Raw genomic sequence first — 19,788 nt, 5'->3', positions numbered from 1 at the left:
GTTTTTTATAATCAATCCCCAGGTTGTGTTTTAAAATATATATTTGATAATATATCAACCACAAATGTCTTTATCAGTAGGAGAGGGAAAAGCAATGGCTGTCCAAACTCTGTTGCGCAAGCAAAACTCATGCGACCACTTGACGTGATGTTGTCTTTCTGGCTCATTTTTCAAAATAAAAGCCTGAAACTGTCTGAAGACTGTTGACATCTTGAGGAAGCGATAGGAAAGGGAATCTGGCTGATATCCCTTTAAATGGAGCAAAGGGAGGCTATGAAACAAGGAGTTTTCAAAATAGAAGCCACTTCCTGGTTTGATTTTCCTCAGGGTTTCGCCTGCAATATCAGTTCTGTTATACTCACAGACAATATTTTGACAGTTTTGGAAACTTTAGAGTGTTTTCTATCCAATACTAATAATAATATGCATATATTAGCAACCGAGACTGAGGAGCTGGCCGTTTACAATGGGCACCTTTTCATCCAAGCTACTCAATACTGCCCCTGCAGCCATAAGAAGTTAAACCAGAACTTTACATACTCTGGGTTGCAGACCGATTTATAATAATTGAAAATGATAAACATTGATAATAAAATTTTATATCACCCATGGATAAATGTTTTTGGTCTGTGTGGACCAATTTGGGAATGTAAATCTCGAGATGCGATGACAACATTTTGGAAAACAGTTTCTCTTTTTATCAATGATAGGGTGCATTAGTGAAAATACTGGGTGGCATCCTTACCTTTTTAAAAAGTAAATGAACCCTTGTTAATTAACAGCTGTGTTATTCATTTTGAGCAATAGTGGACCTAATTGATTCAACAATTTTAAATAGACCTTCGGAGGATCACCATCCCATCCAGGTGATTTTCCTTTATTCATGCTATCCAATGCCCTTTTGAGTTCATTGAGAGAGATTTGGGCTCCCAGTGAGGTGGCTTCCTCTGAGAGAGAATTAGTTCTTAATTATTTTAGAAAGGACTTAGTCTGGCTTGGTGTAGATTTACAATCAGCGGTGTACAGTTCTTTATAGAAGCGGGAGAATCTTTGATTTCTTAATTTGGGTTCTGATAGTAATTCCTCTGTTTCAGTTTCAATAGTTGCAATACCAGCTAATTGATCTGAGTAGCTTGTTGGCCAGTAAACGACTAGCAATCATAGCAATCTAACCGTTGGTGTCCCTCAAAGATCTATACACAGCCCATGAAATGTCTATGTGTGGGTTAGTTATTTTCTTATCAAATGTTTTTATCTTTTTAAATATTTCATTATTAGTCTGTCAGAGTATGGTATGTGTTGATTACATGTGGTTGATGGGAACAGAGATTAGATCATAGACTCATAGAGAGTTTTACACAGAGATCAGTTTATGCACAGCGCTGCAGCCTCCTGTGTCACTGTGTCTCTGGCGCAATAATAAACAGCAGTCTTCAGTCTTCAGGCTGTTCATCTGGAGATACACCTGCTTCATGCTGTTGTCTCTGGAGATGGTGAACCGACCCTGAACAGACTGAGAGTAGGCAATATTGCTACTGTCATAATGCGCTGCCACAAATTCTAGTCCTTTACCAGGAGCCTGTTTGATCCATGCAATCCAATAGCCATTTATGTCTAAACTAGAGGCTGTACAGGTCAGTTTGTGGGCTTCTAAAGGCTTTTTAACCACTGGTCCAGACTCAGTCAGTGTTTGACTCTGAACACCTGTTGGAAGAAAGTAACATTAGAGCTAATCGCTGGACTCAAAACCTCACATAATAACAATCTGAAGGTTTTCTTCAAACAATATTAGTCTTCACCTGTCAGTCCTATTATCATCAGTAAAAACACAGTAGTAAATATCATGATGAACTCTTTGTATGACGTGTCTCTGTTCCTCAGTCGAGTCAGTTTGTCTTTCATCCACTCTGCTGTAGATAAGTAGTGAATGAAGAGCTCAGAGTTTTGCATTGACTCCTCCTCACTGTGTGGGAAGAGCAAATAGAGTTTAAATACAGTTCATGGATGACTTCACTACTCAAGAGGCACTGTGTTGTATGTCTATATGATTTATAAGCGGTTAACTTCATAATATGTTTCGATGTTTATCATATGGGTTAGATATTATAGGGTATTTTGACCATGTTCTCCTTTAGTATGTGAATTCTGGACATACTGGATTCATAATGATGCTGCCTAATAAACACCACATGTTCTGGTAATAATTATGCAAATATACCGTACTTCATGCCATATGACCCTCCAGTTAACCTAGCTTGCCCTCTAGTGGCCTTGGTGCAGGGATGATTAGTCATCCTGCACTCAGAATAAACCAATGGGAACAAACAAATGAAAAGGGGAGCATGCTACTAAATAATATAATGATTGAATATCACTACTAATTCTGTGCTAATACTGTGGTATTAGTATAAGTATGTTTGCCAGCAAATGTGACGCACACAGAATGTACGCCTTATTTTTCTAAATAAATATTCTGTTTAAGAATGTATGTCCTCCAGACGTTATATTGGATGTCGTTCATACCAAGGGTTACCGCAAGGGGGAGACTGCGATATCTGGGCGCTCTGGTTGGTAATGTACTTTGACCTTGGCACTACTTCCTTGTTCTGAGCAAAACTGTGCACAAACCAGACATCTTATTTCCAGTCTCATTTCTCCTGTTTTATAGGTCGGTATTATGTATACATTTATGCGCGTTATTGTTATTTGTAAGGAAAATATACTACTAATGGTCTGTTAGTGGTTTTACGAAGTTGTTGTGACAGATGGCTGCTCATTGTTACTCAGGGAGGGTTAGTGAATATATTGCACTGTGTTTCTAGCCAGGTATGCTAGTTAAACGTTTTATGCTGTGGGGATAGGCCAGTGTGCATGTGAATGGTCTTGCACTGGGTAATGAATGAATGAGTGATGGTGTAAATTGGTTAAATAGGAATTAGGTCCAAATGTATTTTTACGTGTTTGAGATGGATGGTTTATATGTGAGTGATTATTTTTGATACCAAAAGAAAAATACAGAAGATATTTTGAGAATGCTTTTAATAAATTCTAAGGGAAGTTGTCCACAAACCAGACAACTTATTTCCAGTCATGTCATTTCTCCTGTTTTAGAGGATACTATAATCTGTTGACGTGGTCTAAGCTGTTACACTAACATCTATGTTATTGTTCAAAAGGGGCTGACCCTGGTTTGTGTCACTGTGGAGGGTAGAGAGCAAAGTAATGCATAGCTGTGTCATCAGTCTGCAGACTTTGACCTGTTAAAATCACTATGGTTCTAGAAGTGGCTTTGGAAATGCTGAACTTGTTTTTCACTAAATAGTTTAATCTAATAATTTAACCACCCCAAATATGAGCAATCCATTCTGGTGCTTTCCCTGCTGGCTGTTGGATCCAAGTTGTTGCGTAGTTATCATTAATCAAAGAATACTCAGACCTTACAGGTCCAAAGACTGTTCATGCTCTATGGCCTTTGGGACTTGCTGGGTGAGCTCAACACCACAGTGCACACCTGTGAAAAAGAAAACAATGAACCATTGTCCAAATTACTCAGCATTACCAGTTAGTTGGGCTTTTGAAATAATAATAATTGTTTTTTTATTTGTCTATTTATATCCCCCCAAATGGAGAGAGACTCACAGGATGCAGCTGCCAGCAGCAGCAGAGACGTAGGGAACATGGTGTTGTGTTGTAGTTCAACTGGTGGAAGCTGCACTTCCAAAACATCTAGGCCTTATTTAAATGTTTAACCATTGAGCCACGATCACGTCTCTTTTTTGTTCTCCATTGAGCATGTTTTTTAGTCCAGGACTAGGTTTAATAATCTGTGTCCCCCAGAGACTTTTATACCAAGATCAGTGTCACCAGGTTTTGTACAGCACGGCAGCCTCCTGTGTCTCTGGCACAATAATAAACAGGAGAGTCTTGAGTCTTCATGCTGTTCATCTGGAGATACACCTACTGCTTGCTGTTGTCTCTGGAGATTGTGAACCGACCCTGAACAGACTGGTGGTAGTAAGTGTCTGTGAGAGCCAGAAATCTTGCTTGTTTGTTATTGACCAAATACTTATTTTCCACCATAATTTGCAAATAAATTTATTAAAAATCCTACAACGTGATTTTCTGGATTTTTTTTCTCATTTTGTCTGTCATAGTTGAAGTGTACCTATGATGAAAATTACAGGCCTCTCTCATCTTTTTAAGTGGGAGAACTTACACAATTGGTGGCTGACTAAATACTTTTTTGCCCCACTGTAGGTTGGAGTCATTAAAACTAGTTTTTCAACCACTCCACAAATATATTGTTAACAAACTATAGTTTTGGCAAGTCGGTTAGGACTACTTTGTGCATGACACAAGTAATTTTTCCAACAATTGCTTACAGACAGATTATTTAACTTATAATTCACTTATAATTCACAGTATCACAAATGATGTCATGGCTTTAGAAGCTTCTGATAGGCTAATTTACATCATTTGAGTCATTTGGAGGTGTACCTGTGGATGTATTTCAAGGCCTACCTTCAAATATTGTGCCTATTTGCTTGACATCATGGTAAAATCAAAAGAAATCAGAACAAGGCCTCCTTGTGCGAGCATAACTCCGTTACAGCAGCTCTGTCAGGAGGAATGGGCCAAAATTCACCCAACTTATTGTGAGAAGCTTGTGGAAGGCTATCTGAAACCTTTGACCCAAGTTAAACGATTTAAAGGCAATTCTACCAAATACTAATTGTGTGTATCTAAACTTCTAACCGACTGGGAATGTAATGAAGTAAAGAAATCATTCTCTCAACTATTATTCTGACATTTCATATTCTTAAAATAAAGTGGTGATCCTAACTGACCTAAGACAGGGACTTTTTACGAGGATTAAATGTCAGGAATTGTGAAAAACTGAGTTTAAATCTATTTGGCTAAGGTGTATTAAATAAAGGTGAAATAAAAAAATAAAAAAATAAAAATAAAAGCTATTGAGCATCAACCCATTCCTTCTCCCAAATCTTGAGATTGGAGGCAGCTGTCATCTCTTCTCTACTTCAACTGACTCTGAGACACAGTCCACTTTTTATACAGAGAGGGGTGGTGGGTTAGGCTCCTTTGCATATAGAGTTGGTAAAAAAAAGTATAAGACTATTATAATCTGGGTTGACCTGCGTTATGAACGGGTCAAAATTAAACATTTTGTCAATTTTGTGAGTGGATGAAAGACACACTGACTAGACTGAGGAACAGAGACACATCATGCTAAGAGTTCATCATGACATTTACTACTGTGTTACTACTGATGATAATAGGCCTGACAGGTTGACTTCAGATTGTTTGAAGAAAACCTTCATTTCTTTACAGTATATTACTATTATTATTATCATTATTATTATCACTTCCATTGTTATTGTCATCACTGAACATCTATAAATCAGAAAATGAACATTTAATTTTGGGGGTTCTCAAGGATCTCATTGGTCCATTACCTATTTTAGTTTACATTAATGATGTTCATCTGTTATCTAAAAGCATATTTGAAGAGTTTAATTTCTAAACGCTATATATCCATTTTCAGAAATTTGGGAAAATTAGCTTTAATTGTTTAAGGAGAGGTATATCTATAATTCCATGTGTATAACTTGTATTATCAACTACATTTATGATGAGTATTTCTGTTGAATGATGTGGCTATACAAAATCACTGGATGTTTTTGGAACTAGTGAATGTAACGCGCCAATGTAAACTCATATTTTGATAAATATTAACTTTATCAAACAAAACATACATGCATTGTGTTACATGAAGCCCTATTAGTGTCATCTGATGAAGATCATCAAAGGTTAGTGATTAATTTTATCTATATTTGCGCTTTTTGAAACCCCTCTCTTCGGCTGGAAAAAACAAATGGCTGTGTTTTTCTGTGGCTATGAGGTGATCTAACATAATCGTTTGTGGTGCTTTTGCTGTAAAGCATATTTGAAATCGGACACTGTGGTGGGATTAACAACAAGCTTAGCTTTAAAATGGTATGAGATACATGTATTTTTTGAGGAATTTTAATTATGAGATTTTTGATGTTTTGAAATTGGTGCGCTGCACTTTAACTGGCTCTTATCGATCCCGTTAACGGGATTGCAGCCTTAACAGCTTCTACCCCTAAGACTGCTGAAAGATGAATCAAATGCGCACCCGGACTATTTACCCCTTTGTTTTTACACTGTTGCTACACACTGCTTATTATCTATCCATAGTCACTTTACCCCTACTTACAAGTACAAATTACCTTGATTAAAACCTGTTAAGTCTACCCCCTACTTTTTCGAACATTCTGTTAAAAATCGCGCAACATTTCAGCATCCTGCTACTCATGCCAGGAATATAGTGTATGCGTATGATTAGTATGTGTAGATAGAAAACACTCTGACGTTTCTAAAACTGGTTAAATCACGGCTGTGACTATAACAGAACGTGCGTTTCATCGAAAAGCGCAAGAAAATCTGATCACTGAAAACTGGAAAATATATCAAGGCGCCACTTGCATGTATTGTCTATTGAAAAGCAAATTAAATGGGGCTGAGATTGCAAGTCCTACAGCTTCCACACGATGTCGCCAGTCTTGTCAATTGCCTGGCCTTTGTTTCTTGGTCAAACGAGTGAGAGAGAGCCCATTCCTTCCGGTCTCCGACAGGATGTTTTGGAGTAGAAATTTCTGAACATGATTTCAAGACGTGGAGCTATTGAATACACATCGCTCCGTGGTCAATTTGATAGATTATTAACGTTTACTAATACCTAAAGTTGGATTACAAAAGTATTTCGAAGTGTTTTGTGAAAGTTTATCGTCAACTTTTTTAATTAAAAAAAATGACGTTGCGTTTTAAAACGGTGTTTTTTCCTTGATCACACAGTCTTCATAGATCGATATTTAGGGTATATATGGACCGATTTAATCCCAATAGTGATGTTTATGGGACATCTAGGAGTGCCAACAAAGAAGATTGTCAAAGGTAATGAATGTTTTATATTTTATTTCTGCGTTTTGTGTAGCGCCGGCTATGCTAATTATTTTGTTTACGTCCCCTTCGGGTATTTCGGGGTGTTGCATGCTATCAGATAATAGCTTCTCATGCTTTCGCCGAAAAGCATTTTAAAAATCTGACTTGTTGGCTGGATTCACAACGAGTGTAGCTTTAATTCAGTACCCTGCATGTGTGTTTTAATGAACGTTTGAGTTTTAACGAGTGCTATTAGCATTTAGCGTAGTGCATTTGCATTTCCAGATGGCTAGATGGGAAGCATGCGTGTCGGGTCGACGTAAGAGGTTAACCTGTAACCCTGCACATTGACTCGGTACCGGTACCCCCTCTATATAGCCTCGTTATCATTATGTAATATTCTTTTGTCATTTTTTAAACTCACTAGGGTATGTGGGACGGTAGCGTCCCACCTCGTCAACAGCCAGTGAAACTGCAGGGCGCCAGATTCAAAACAACAGAAATCCCATAATTAAAATTCCTCAAACACACGTTTTTTACACAATTTTAAAGGTAATCTTGTTGTAAATCCAGCCCCAGTGTCCGATTTCAAAAAGGATTTAGGACGAAAGCAAACCAAACGATTATGTTAGGTTAGAGCCAAGTCACACAAAATCACAGCCATTTTTCCAGCCAAACAAAAAGCAGAAAGAGATTAAATTAATCCCTAACCTTTGATCTTCATCAGATGACACTCATAGGACTTCATGTTACATAATACATGTATCTTCTGTTCGGTAAAGTTAATATTTATATCCAAAAGTCTGAGTTTACATTGGCGCGTTATGTTTGATAAAAGATACAACTGTTATGCATGGAATTTTAGATGCACTTCTCCTTAATGCAACCGCTGTGTCAGATTTATTTACGGAAAAAGCAAACCATGCAATAATCTGAGTACGGCGCTCAGACGCCAAATCCACCCAAAGAGATATCCACCATGTTGAAGTCAACAGAAGTCAGAAATAGCATTATAAATATTCACTTACCTTAGATGAACTTCATCAGAATGCACTCCCAGGAATCCCAGTTCCACAATAAATGTTAGTTTTGTTCGATAATGTCCATCATTTATGTCCAAATTCCTCCTTGTTGTTCGGCGTTCGGTACTCAATCGAAACTCACTACGCGTGTGCAGGTCCAGGGGACGAAAAGTCCAAAAAGTTATAACACAGTCTATAGAAACATGTCAAACGAAGTATAGAATCAATCTTTTGGATGTTTTTAACATAAATGTTCAATAATGTTCCAACCAGAGAATTCCTGTGTCTGTAGAATTGCAATGGAACAGAGCTCGCTCTCACGTGAACGTGCGAGACTGAGCTCATGGCTCTCTGGCAGACCTCTGCCTCCTTCCCCTCTCATTAGCCCTCACTCCACAGTAGAAGCATCAAACAAGGTTCTAAAGACTGTTGACATCTAGTGGAAGCCTTAGGAAGTACAATTTGACCCTATAGACACTGTGTATTCGATAGGCCAAGAGTTGAAAAACTACAAACCTCAGATTTCCCACTTCCTGGTTGGATTTTTTTCTCAGGTTATTGCCTGCCATATGAGTTCTGTTAGACTCACATACATCATTCAAACAGTTTTAGAAACTTCAGAGTGTTTTCTATCCAAATATACTAATTATATGCATATTCTAACTTTTATGGCTGAGTAGCAGGCAGTTAATGTGAGCACGCTTTTCATCCAAAATTCCCAATGCTGCCCCCTACCCTCGTAAAGTTAATATATTTTTTAACTTTAGTTTATTATTGAAGACACAGCTGTGTATTATTGTGATCGCCTCCACAGTAATACAAACCAGAACTGGGCCTGTACTAAAACTCACTCCTTCCTTGTACAGTTGAAGTTAGAAGTATATACCAGGAGGGGGTGATCTGAGTCTGAATATAAATCTAAATATCAAACATCCTATGATCAAATGATTACAACATACCAGTGGAGTCTGCTGAGGGGAGGATGGCTCATAATAATTGGCTGTAACAGATCGAATGGAATGGCATCAAACACATGCAAACCATGTGTTTGATGTACTTGATGCCATTCCACTAATTCCGCTCCAGCCGTTATCATGAGCCTGTCCTCTCCAATTAAGGTGCCACCAACCTCCTGTGCAACATACACTACCGGTCAAAAGTTTTTAGAACACTTACTCATTCAAGGATTTTTCTTTATTTTACTATTTTCTACATAATAGTGAAGACACCAAAGCTATGAAATAACACATTGAATCGTGTAGAAACCAGAAAAGTGTTAAACAAATCTAAATATATTTTATATTTCAGATTCTTCAAATAACCACCCTTTGCCTTCATGACAGCTTTGCACACTCTTTCCAAATCATGTACAATCAATTGAATTTACCACAGGTGGACTCCAAGTTGTTGATTTTAATACCTAAAGGGGTCCTAAAATTCAAAATCAAATAGCTAAATTATCCATAGTATGAATTTCTTAAAACAATTCCATGTGTCAGCTTAGCACCCCCACCCTCCCCCAACATCTTAGACTCAAAATAATTAACCAGTACCAGCTACTGTACAGGTAGGATATGACAGACTGCAGGAAAAGCATTAGAGTGGGTTGATAGAAATGTTGCAATATATTATAGTAAAAAGCTGAAAAACAAGTTCAGTATCACCAGAGACACTGTCAGCAGCACAGTGCTCGAAGACCACAGAGATACAAACCAGGACCGGACCTTTACAAAAACTGAATACCCATGTGAATCAAACACTATTGCCACATATGGCCCTCATTGATTTAATGTAATATAATAATATCAATCAAAGAACTGCTCCATAAAATAAAACTTCTATTTGATACACTGGCACAATAAGTGGGTATGTCACTAATACATGTACACCTTGAGTCTTCACCAAATCTTTTCTCAACAGTACCAGTATACGCACGCTCCTCAAAGCAACTGTCTTGCTCCAGACTCCAACCCCTTCAAACTCTTTCGTCCCTCTCCACTGCCAACCACTCCTCCTGCAAACGGTCCAAGAATTCCTCCTCGGTCTCGGACTAACCCCTCAGCACCGACGCCCACATCATCTACCCTCTCGGGTTTCCGTTATGTCCTCTCCTCCTGACCACGCTGCTTGGTCCATTTGTGGTGGGATTTTCTGTTGCGTCCGTCATTGAATGAGACCAAGGTGCAGCGTTGTAAGCGTACATCTTTATTTATTTTGATGAACATCAAAAAAAAAAAAAAAGATAAATGAACGCAAAGTTCTGCAGGCTATACAGCAACTAACAAAATCAAGATCCCACAACTGAAGGTGGGAAAAAGGGCTGCCTAAGTATGATAACTGATCAGAGACAACGATAAACAGCTGCCTCTGATTGGGAACCATACTAGGCCAACAAAGAAAAAGAAACATAGATTTGCCCACCCAAGTCACACCCTGACCTAACCAAATAGAGAATAAAAAGGTTCTCTAAGGTCAGGGCGTGACACTGTTGTTCAGACACACCCTTTATGAGAGAGCAGAAGGACTCAAAAGTAATGGAAAAAACACTGATATCAGTATTATCCCCACAAAATAATCCACACACATTACAACAGTGAAAAGCACATAAATTACATGAACTCAAAGTCAACTTTACAGAATTTAGTTCATATTAGCAATTACATTTTGAGTATTTTATCGGACAGAATTAAATTAAACTTCATAGGGCTGCAATCCCGTTACCGGGATCGATATGACAACAGCCAATGAAAGTGCAGAGCGCCATATTCAAACACCAGAAATCTCATAATTAAATTTCCTCAAACATACATGTATCTTATACCATTTTAAAGGTAATCTTGTTGTTAATCCCACCAAAGTGTCCGATTTCAAACAGGCTTTACAGCGAAAGCACCACAAACGATTATGTTAGGTCACCACCAAGTCACAGAAAAATTCAGCCATTTTTCCAGCCAAAGAGAGGAGTCACAAAAAGCACAAATAGAGATACAATTAATCGCTAACCTTTGCTGATCTTCATCAGATGACACTCATAGGACTTCATGTTACACAATACATACATGTTTTGTTGGAGTGCATATTTATATAAAAAAATCTCAGTATACATTGGCGCATTACGTTCACTTGTTGCAAAAACATCTGGTGATATTGCAGAGAGCTACATCATTTTACCGAAATACTCATTATAAATGTCGATGAAAATACAATTGTTAGACATGGAAATATAGATACACTTCTCCTTAATGCAACCGCTGTGTCAGATTTCAAAATAACTTTACGGAAAAAGCAAACCATGCAATAATCTGAGTACAGTTTTCAGACAACAAAGCAGCCAAAAAGATATTACCGCCATATTGGGTAGTCAACAGAAGTCATAAATAGCATTATAAATATTAACTTACCTTTGATGATCTTCATCAGAATGCACTCCCAGGAATCCCAGTTCCACATTTAATGTTTGATTTAGTTCGATAATGTCCATCATTTATGTCCAAATAGCTACTTTTGTTAGCACGTTTGGTAAACAAATCCAAAAGTCATGAAGCGCGTTCCCTAGTTGCAGATGAAATGTCAAAAAGTTATATTCCTGTCTGTAGAAACATGTCAAACGATGTATGGAATCAATCTTTAGGATGTTTTTAACATAAAACGTCAATAATGTTCCAACCGGATAATTCCATTGTCTTCAGAAGTGCGATGGAACAGAGATCGGAGCTTGGAGCTTCAATCCCCATTTTTAGATTTGGGGGTTCAGTTATTTTAGTGATTGGATCTGGGCTGATAGTTTCTATAGGAACAGAGACCAATGACCAATATGTGGTGTTCTTTGTTTCTGCATTTTATTCATGATAAATGTACAGTATGAAAGAGCCAGTGGCTCTGATGTCACAGACATCATTCAAACAGTTTTAGAAACTTCAGAGTGTTTCCTATCCAAATCTGATCATATGCATATATTAGCAACTGGGACTGAGGAGCAGGCCGTTTACTCTTGGCACCTCGGGGCACCTTTCATCCAAGCTACTCAATACTGCCCCTGTAGCCATAAGAAGTTTTAATGTGATCAGCAAACAGAAATATACTAAAACTAAAAACAGTAATGGATCAATTATGGGAACTTAGGGGAGATAATGAAGGAAGGTATTTATGTTTTTAAATTGGATAAATATCTGTTTTCGCTTTGTAATTATGGGGTACTGTATATAGATTGTTGAGTGAAAACAATAATTTAATACATTTTAGAATAAGGCTGTAACGTAACAAATTGTGGAAAAAGTCAAGGGGTCTGAATACTTTCCGAATGCACAGTATATAGTGCGTTTCAAGGCCCCAAAACTTCTTATTGATACACTGGCACAATAAGTGGCTTTGTCACTATTACATGAACACCTTGAGTCTTCACCAAAACTTTTCTCAACAGTACCAGTATACGTAGTATTTTAGACCACTAGATCTACGGTGAGAAACATTTAACACCATAGAGACGCAAATGTTTTTCTATTCACATAGATCCAAGGTCTCCTCCCATTTCAATAGTCTGATATAACTGCCCTCCACAGACCATCTCCCTCAGTCACGATGACCACTCCCAGTCTGTGCTTCTACTTTTACAGAATTTTAGATCCATCCCACAATAAGAGTTCTATAATGTATGTTCCTCCTGGCTCTCATCTCAGGTGAGTTATATCTTTCCAGTGTAGGAAACAGGAGAGGAGCTGTGCTAATTGGCTGGTGGGTGATAGACATCTAAACTCTCGGTCTGTTTTTCAGCTGTCCAGGGGCAGTCACTCACCTCCTCTGAGCCAGTGGTGAACAGACCGGGAGAGTCAGTTACACTGGCCTGTGCTGGGTCTGGACTACCCCTGAGCTGGTTACACTGGATTTTGGATTTTTTAAACAAGCCTTAGAAAGTTGTTTGCAATTTCAGTTAAATCCAGCTGAAAAGACAAAACAAATAGTACAATAATATTGTGGTTAAACTCAAATATAGTAATTGATTTAAAAAAAACATTATTTTAATACAATGTTTAAAAAGGTATAATTTTGTAAATTACACTGTAAATAGGACTGATGGAGTTAACACAGATATATAGAATTTTGCACAAAATAATGATTATTTGTCTCTCTGAAATGAAACCATCAAGTGATTTTAAACAAATACAAGTCTGTCATTGAACAACCCATGCCTGTCACGTTCTGACCTTTATTTCCTTTGTTTTGTCTTTATTTAGTATGGTCAGTACGTTATTTGGGGTGGGCAGTCTATGTTTGTTTTTCTATGTTTGGTTTCTGTTTCGGCCTAGTATGGTTCTCAATCAGAGGCAGATGTCGTTAGTTGTCTCTGATTGAGAATCATACTTAGGTAGCCTGGGTTTCACTTTTGGTTTGTTTCAGTGTGTGTGTTTGTCGTTTCGGTTTTTGTAGATTTCACGTTATCGTTTATTGTTTTTGTTCGAGTGTTCATTTGTCTTTATTAAAAGCATTATGGACACTTACCACGCTGCACTTTGGTCTTCCTCTCCTTCACCAGAAGAAAGCCGTTACAATGCCACAATTTAATAGTAAAAAAACACACTATTCTCGTTCATAAGTTCTTTAAATGCAACCTCTGTGTCTGATTTCAAAAAAACTTTACAGAATAAGCCAGCCATGCAATAATCTGAGATGGCGCTCAGAAGAATTAGTCACAATAGCCGCCATGTTGACATCAACATAAATCGAATCAAATCAAATGTATTTGTCACATACACATGGTTAGCAGATGTTAATGCGAGTATAGCGAAATGCTTGTGCTTCTAGTTCCGACAATGCAGTAATAACCAACGAGTAATCTAATCTAACAATCCAAAAATACTACCTTATACCTTTATACAAGTGTAAAGGGATAAAGAATATGTACATAAAGATATATGAATGAGTGATGGTACAGAACGGTATAGGCAAGATGCAGTAGATGGTATTGAGTACAGTATATACATATGAGGTGAGTGATGTAGGGTATGTAACCAAAGTGGCATAGTTTAAAGTGGCTAGTGATACATGTATTACATAAAGATGCAGTAGATGAAATAGAGTACAGTATATACATATACATATGAGAAGAGTAATGTAGGGTATGTAAACATTATATTAAGTAGCATTGTTTAAAGTGGCTGGTGATATATGTTACATATATTTCCATCAACTCCCATTATTAAAGTGGCTGGAGTTGAGTCAGTGTGTTGGCAGCAGCCACTCAATGTTAGTGGAGGCTGTTTAACAGTCTGATGGCCTTGAGATAGAAGCTGTTTTTCAGTCTCTCGGTCCCTGCTTTGATGCACCTGTACTGACCTCTCCTTCTGGATGATAGCTGGGTGAACAGGCAGTGGCTCGGCTGGTTTTTGTCCTTGATGATCTTTCTGGCCTTCCTGTGACATTGGGTGATGTAGGTGTCCTGGAGGGCAGGTAGTTTGCCCCAGTGATGAGTTGTGCAGACCTCACTACCCTCTGGAGAGCCTTACGGTTGCGGGCGGAGCAGTTGCCGTACCAGGCAGTGATACAGCCCGACAGGATGTTCTCAATTGTGCATCTGTAGAAGTTTGTGCTTTTGGTGACAAGCCAAATTTCTTCAGCCTCCTGAGGTTGAAGAGGCGCTGCTGCGCCTTCTTCACGACGCTGTCTGTGTGGGTGGATCAATTCAGTGTGTCCGTGATGTGTAGGCCGAGGAACTTAAAACATTTACTACCCTCTCCACTACTGTCCCATCGATGTGGATAGGGGCGTGCTCAATCTGCTGTTTCATGAAGTCCACAATCATCTCCTTTGTTTTGTTGACGTTGAGTGTGAGGTTATTTTCCTGACACCACACTCCGAGGGCCCTCACCTCCTCCCTGTAGGCCGTCTCGTCGTTGTTGGTAATCAAGCCTACCACTGTAGTCTCGTCCGCAAACTTGATGATTGAGTTGGAGGCGTGCATGGCCACGCAGTCGTGGGTGAACAGGGAGTACAGGAGAGGGCTCAGAACGCACCCTTGTGGGGCCCCAGTGTTGAGGATCAGCGGGGTGGAGATGTTGTTACCTACCCTCACCTCCTGGGGGCGGCCCGTCAGGAAATCCAGTACCCAGTTGCACAGGGCGGGGTCGAGACCCAGGGTCTCGAGCTTGATGACGAGTTTGGAGGGTACTATGGTGTTAAATGCTGAGCTGTAGTCGATGAACATTATTCTCACGTAGGTATTCCTCTTGTCCAGATGGGTTAGGGCAGTGTGCAGTGTGGTTGCAATTGCGTCGTCTGTGGACCTATTTGGGCGGTAAGCAAATTGGAGTGGGTCTAGGGTGTCAGGTAGGGTGGAGGTGATATGGTCCTTGACTAGTCTCTCAAAGCACTTCATGATGACGGAAGTGAGTGCTACGGGGCGGTAGTCGTTTAGCTCAGTTACCTTAGCTTTCTTGGGAACAGGGACAATGATGGCCCTCTTGAAGCATGTGGGAACAGAAGACTGGGATAAGGATTGATTGAATATGTCCGTAAACACACCAGCCAGCTGGTCTGCGCATGCTCTGAGGACACGGCTGGGGATGCCGTCTGGGCCTGCAGCCTTGCGAGGGTTAACACGTTTAAATGTTTTACTCACGTCGGCTGCAGTGATGGACAGTCCGCAGGTTTTGGTTGCGGGCTGTGTCAGTGGCACTGTATTGTCCTCAAAGCGGGCAAAAAAGTTATTTAGTCTATCTGGGAGCAAGAAATCCTGGTCCGTGACGGGGCTGGTTTTCTTTTTGTAATCCGTGATTGACTGTAGACCCTGCCACATACCTCTTGTGTCTGAGCCGTTGAATTGCGACTATACTTTGTCTCTATACTGACGCTTAGCTTGTTTGATTGCCTTGCGGAGGGAATAGCTACACTGTTTGTATTTGGTCATGCTTCCGGTCACCTTGCCCTGGTTAAAAGCAGTGGTTCGCGCTTTCAGTTTCACACGAATGCTGCCATCAATCCACGGTTTCTGGTTTGGGAATGTTATAATCGTTGCTATGGGAACGACATCGTCAATGCACTTTCTAATGAACTCGGTCACCGAATCTGCATATTCGTCAATGTTGTTGTTGGAAGCAATGTGGAACATATCTCAATCCACGTGATCGAAGCAGTCTTGAAGCGTGGAATCAGATTGGTCGGACCAGCGTTGAACAGACCTGAGCGCGGGAGCTTCTTGTTTTAGTTTCTGTCTGTAGGCAGGGAGCAACAAAATGGAGTCGTGGTCAGTTTTTCTGAAAGGAGGGCGGGGGAGGGCCTTATATGCGTCGCGGAAGTTAGAATAACAATGATCCAGGGTTTTACCAGCCCTGGTTGCGCAATCAATATGCTGATACAATTTAGGGAGTCTTGTTTTCAGATTAGCCTTGTTAATATCCCGAGCTACAATGAAAGCAGCCTCAGGATATGTGGTTTCCAGTTTGCAAAGAGTCAAATAAAGTTTGTTCAGGGCCATCGTTGTGTCTGCTTGGGGGGGAATATATACGGCTGTGATTATAATCGAAGAGAATTCCCTTGGTAGATAATGAGGTCGACATTTGATTGTGAGGAATTCTAAGTCAGGTGAACAGAAGGACTTGAGTTCCTGTATGTTGTTATGATCATACCACGTCTCGTTAATCGTAAGGCATACCCCCCCGCCCCTCTTCTTACCAGAAAGATGGTTGTTTCTGTCGGCGCGATGCGTGAAGAAACCAGCTGGCTGCACCGACTCCGTTAGCGTCTCTCGAGTGAGCCATGTTCTGTGAAGCAAAGAACTTTACAGTCTCTGATGTCTCTCTGGAATGCTACCCTTGCTCGGATTTCATCAACCTTGTTGTCAAGAGACTGGACATTGGCGAGTAGTATGCTAGGGAGTGGTGCTCGATGTGCCCGTCTCCGGCGCTTGATCAGAAGACCGCTTCATTTGCCTCTTTTAGGACGTCGTTGTTTTGGGTCGCCGGCTGGGATCCGTTCCGTTGTCCCGGGTGGAAGGCAGAACACAGGATCCGCTTCGCGAAAGTCATATTCCTGGTCGTAATGATGGTGAGTTGACGTTGCTATTATATTCAGTAGTTTTTCCCGACTGTATGTAATGAAACCTAAAATTACCTGGGGTACCAATGTAAGAAATAACACGTAAACAACAAAATACTGCATAGTTTCCTAGGAACGTGAAGCAAGGTGGCCATCTCTGTCGGCGCCGGAAGTAATTGACAAGAAATGACCATGATAAATATTCCCTTACCTTTGATGATCTACATCAGAAAGCACTCCAGGAATCCCAGGTCCACAATAAATGTTTGTTTTGTTCGATAATGTCCATTATTTATGTCCAAATACCTTCTTTTGTTAGCCCGTTTGGTATACATATTCAAACGCTCATTCTGGCCAGCGTTACGTCGGACAAACTTCAAAAGTTAAATTACAGGTCGAAGAAACGTTTCAAACTAAGTACAGATTCAATCATTAGGATGTTTTTAACATATAGCTTCAATAAAGTTCCAAACGGAGTATTCTTTTGTGTCTTCATGAGCAATGGAACGCAAGTGGATGCCATGAAAAATGCGTGTGATCAGAAAATGTCTGATTGCCAGACACAGGAATGATTCTGCTCTCATTCACTCCCACAACACAGGTCTCATTCAAATTTCTATAGATGGGTGACATCTAGTGGAACCCCTAGGCAGTACAACATCATTAATATCTCAAGGGGATTTCATTGGGGACTGCAGTGAATACATACCAAGCTCAGATTTCTCACTTCCTGTTTTGATTTCTCCTCAGGATTCTGCTTGACATTTATATATTTTTAAATTTTTTTTTTTAAATTTTACCTTTATTTAACCAGGCAAGTCAGTTAAGAACAAATTCTTATTTTCAATGACGGCCTAGGAACAGTGGGATAACTGCCTGTTCAGGGGCAGAACGACAGATTTGTACCTTGTCAGCTCAGGGGTTTGAACTTGCAACCTTCCGGTTACTAGTCCAACGCTCTAACCACTAGGCTACCCTGCCATATGAGTTATGTTATAGTCACAGACATCATTCAAACAGTTTTAGAAACTTTTGAGTTTTCTATCCGATACTAATAATAATATGCATATATTAGCAACTGAGACGAAGGAGCAGGCCGTTTACTTTGGGCAACTTATTCATCCAAGCTACTCAATACTGCCCCCCAGCCATAAGAAGTTAAGAAGGTTAATATTGCCCCCTCCTGGGAGATACATAAAACTCCTACTGTTTAAGGGGTGGGTGAATTTTGGTGGTTTGTATCACTGTGGAGGCGAGCACAATAATACACAGCTGTGTCCTCAGTCTGCACAGTCTGTCCTTTTAAACAATGTGTTGCTGGAAGTGGCACCAGTGATGCTGAACTTGTTCATATTTATAAGTTATGCTCCATTATTGATACAGTACATCCAATCCACTCCAGTGTTTTCCCTACAGGCTGGCAAATCCAATTTGTACTAGAGCTAGTAACAGCGTATGAAACCTTACATGAGCTGGTCAGTATTGGAGGCTGGCTACAGCAATAGAGATGGAGGGAACATGGTTAGTGTTGAAGGTGAACTGGTGGGTTTTGCTCTTCTCTACTCTCCAGGACTCAGAGGGACATACTAATACAGAGTTGTTTTATAGGGAGAGGTAGAGGAGGTGAAAGGAAGAGAGGGGATAGGTGAAATTAGCATTGGACCAGAGGGTTGGTTTTCATTGATGGAGGGGAAAGGGGAGAGGGGTTATACTGTAGAGGCCGGCATACTGAAGCTCTTATGTCATCTTAATTAGAGGGTCCACAGTTTGTAACTTGTGAGGTTGGAGCTTGTGATTATATATTATATTATGGAGAAGGTTGGAGCAATACTGTATATTGAGCATAGATATTATCTCTAACACCCTTTCAAAGATAACCATGTAGTATAAACTAAATGAATCATTCCATGGGTGGGATTTTACTTGTTAAGAAGTGTAATATCTGTGTTGTTGTCTGTTCACACTGCTTTGCTTTATCTTGGCCAAGTCGCAGTTGTAAATGAGAACTGTTCTCAACTGGCCTACCTGGTTAAATAAAGGTTAAATAAATAAATACATGTTTTTTTAAATATCACACCTCCTGATTGATACATGTAACTCCAACTGTTTAAGGAATGAGTGAGTTTTTGTGCATGTCTGTCCCTGGTTTGTATCACTGTGAGTCTCGGGCACAATAATACACAGCTGTGTCTTCAGTCTGCAGGTTCTGTCCTGTTAAAGTCACTATCTTGTTAGAGGAGTCTAAAGTGAGGCTGAACTTGTTTTTCAGTGAATCCTTGTAGATTGTGTTTCCAGTATATATTTGCCCAATCCACTCCAGTCCTTTCCCTGCAGGTTGTTGGATCAAAGCTGTCCAATAGCTAGTAACAGAATATGAGACCTTACAGGAGATGGTCAGTGGTTGACCTGGCTGGACAGTCATAGAGGCTGGCTGAGTGAGTTCTTCACAGTGAACACCTGTGGGAAGAGAAGTAAGGAAGAGATAATTACAAGCTCCAAATAGTGTCAAATCATATCAGTCTAATTACGTTTTCATTAATGTGTTATTTCCCCCAGATTCAAAGACTCACAGGAGGCAGCTGCCAGCAGCAGCAGCAGATATGCAGGGAACATGTTTTGTGTTGAAGCTGAACTGCTGGGAGATGCACTTCTCTACTCTCCAGGACTCAGAGGGATGTTCCGTGGAACACACAATGAGAGACTGTTTATATAGAGGTGGAGAGAGTGAGAGAAGACTAGTGACAAGTGATATTTG

At 39.8% G+C, this 19,788-nt stretch overlaps 1 protein-coding gene across 2 annotated transcripts in view; it reads right to left on the bottom strand.

Moving 5' to 3' along the window:
• Window positions 1-19,788, bottom strand: part of LOC115118739 (immunoglobulin mu heavy chain-like) — a 116,740-nt gene that overhangs the window by 81,911 nt on the left and 15,041 nt on the right. Inside the window, exon 3 of one of the 2 annotated variants that reach the window (XM_065010336.1) lies at window positions 8,152-8,161. The exons of the other annotated variant lie outside the window; for it this stretch is intronic. Coding sequence (XP_064866408.1) covers window positions 8,152-8,161 — 10 coding nt within the window. The remainder of the gene's footprint in view (window positions 1-8,151; window positions 8,162-19,788) is intronic. 2 annotated transcript variants of the gene reach the window in all.

Source organism: Oncorhynchus nerka, linkage group LG26 (genome assembly GCF_034236695.1).
Source record: "Oncorhynchus nerka isolate Pitt River linkage group LG26, Oner_Uvic_2.0, whole genome shotgun sequence".
Classification (NCBI taxonomy): domain Eukaryota; kingdom Metazoa; phylum Chordata; class Actinopteri; order Salmoniformes; family Salmonidae; genus Oncorhynchus; species Oncorhynchus nerka.
This window is presented reverse-complemented; position numbering and strand designations above follow the sequence as displayed.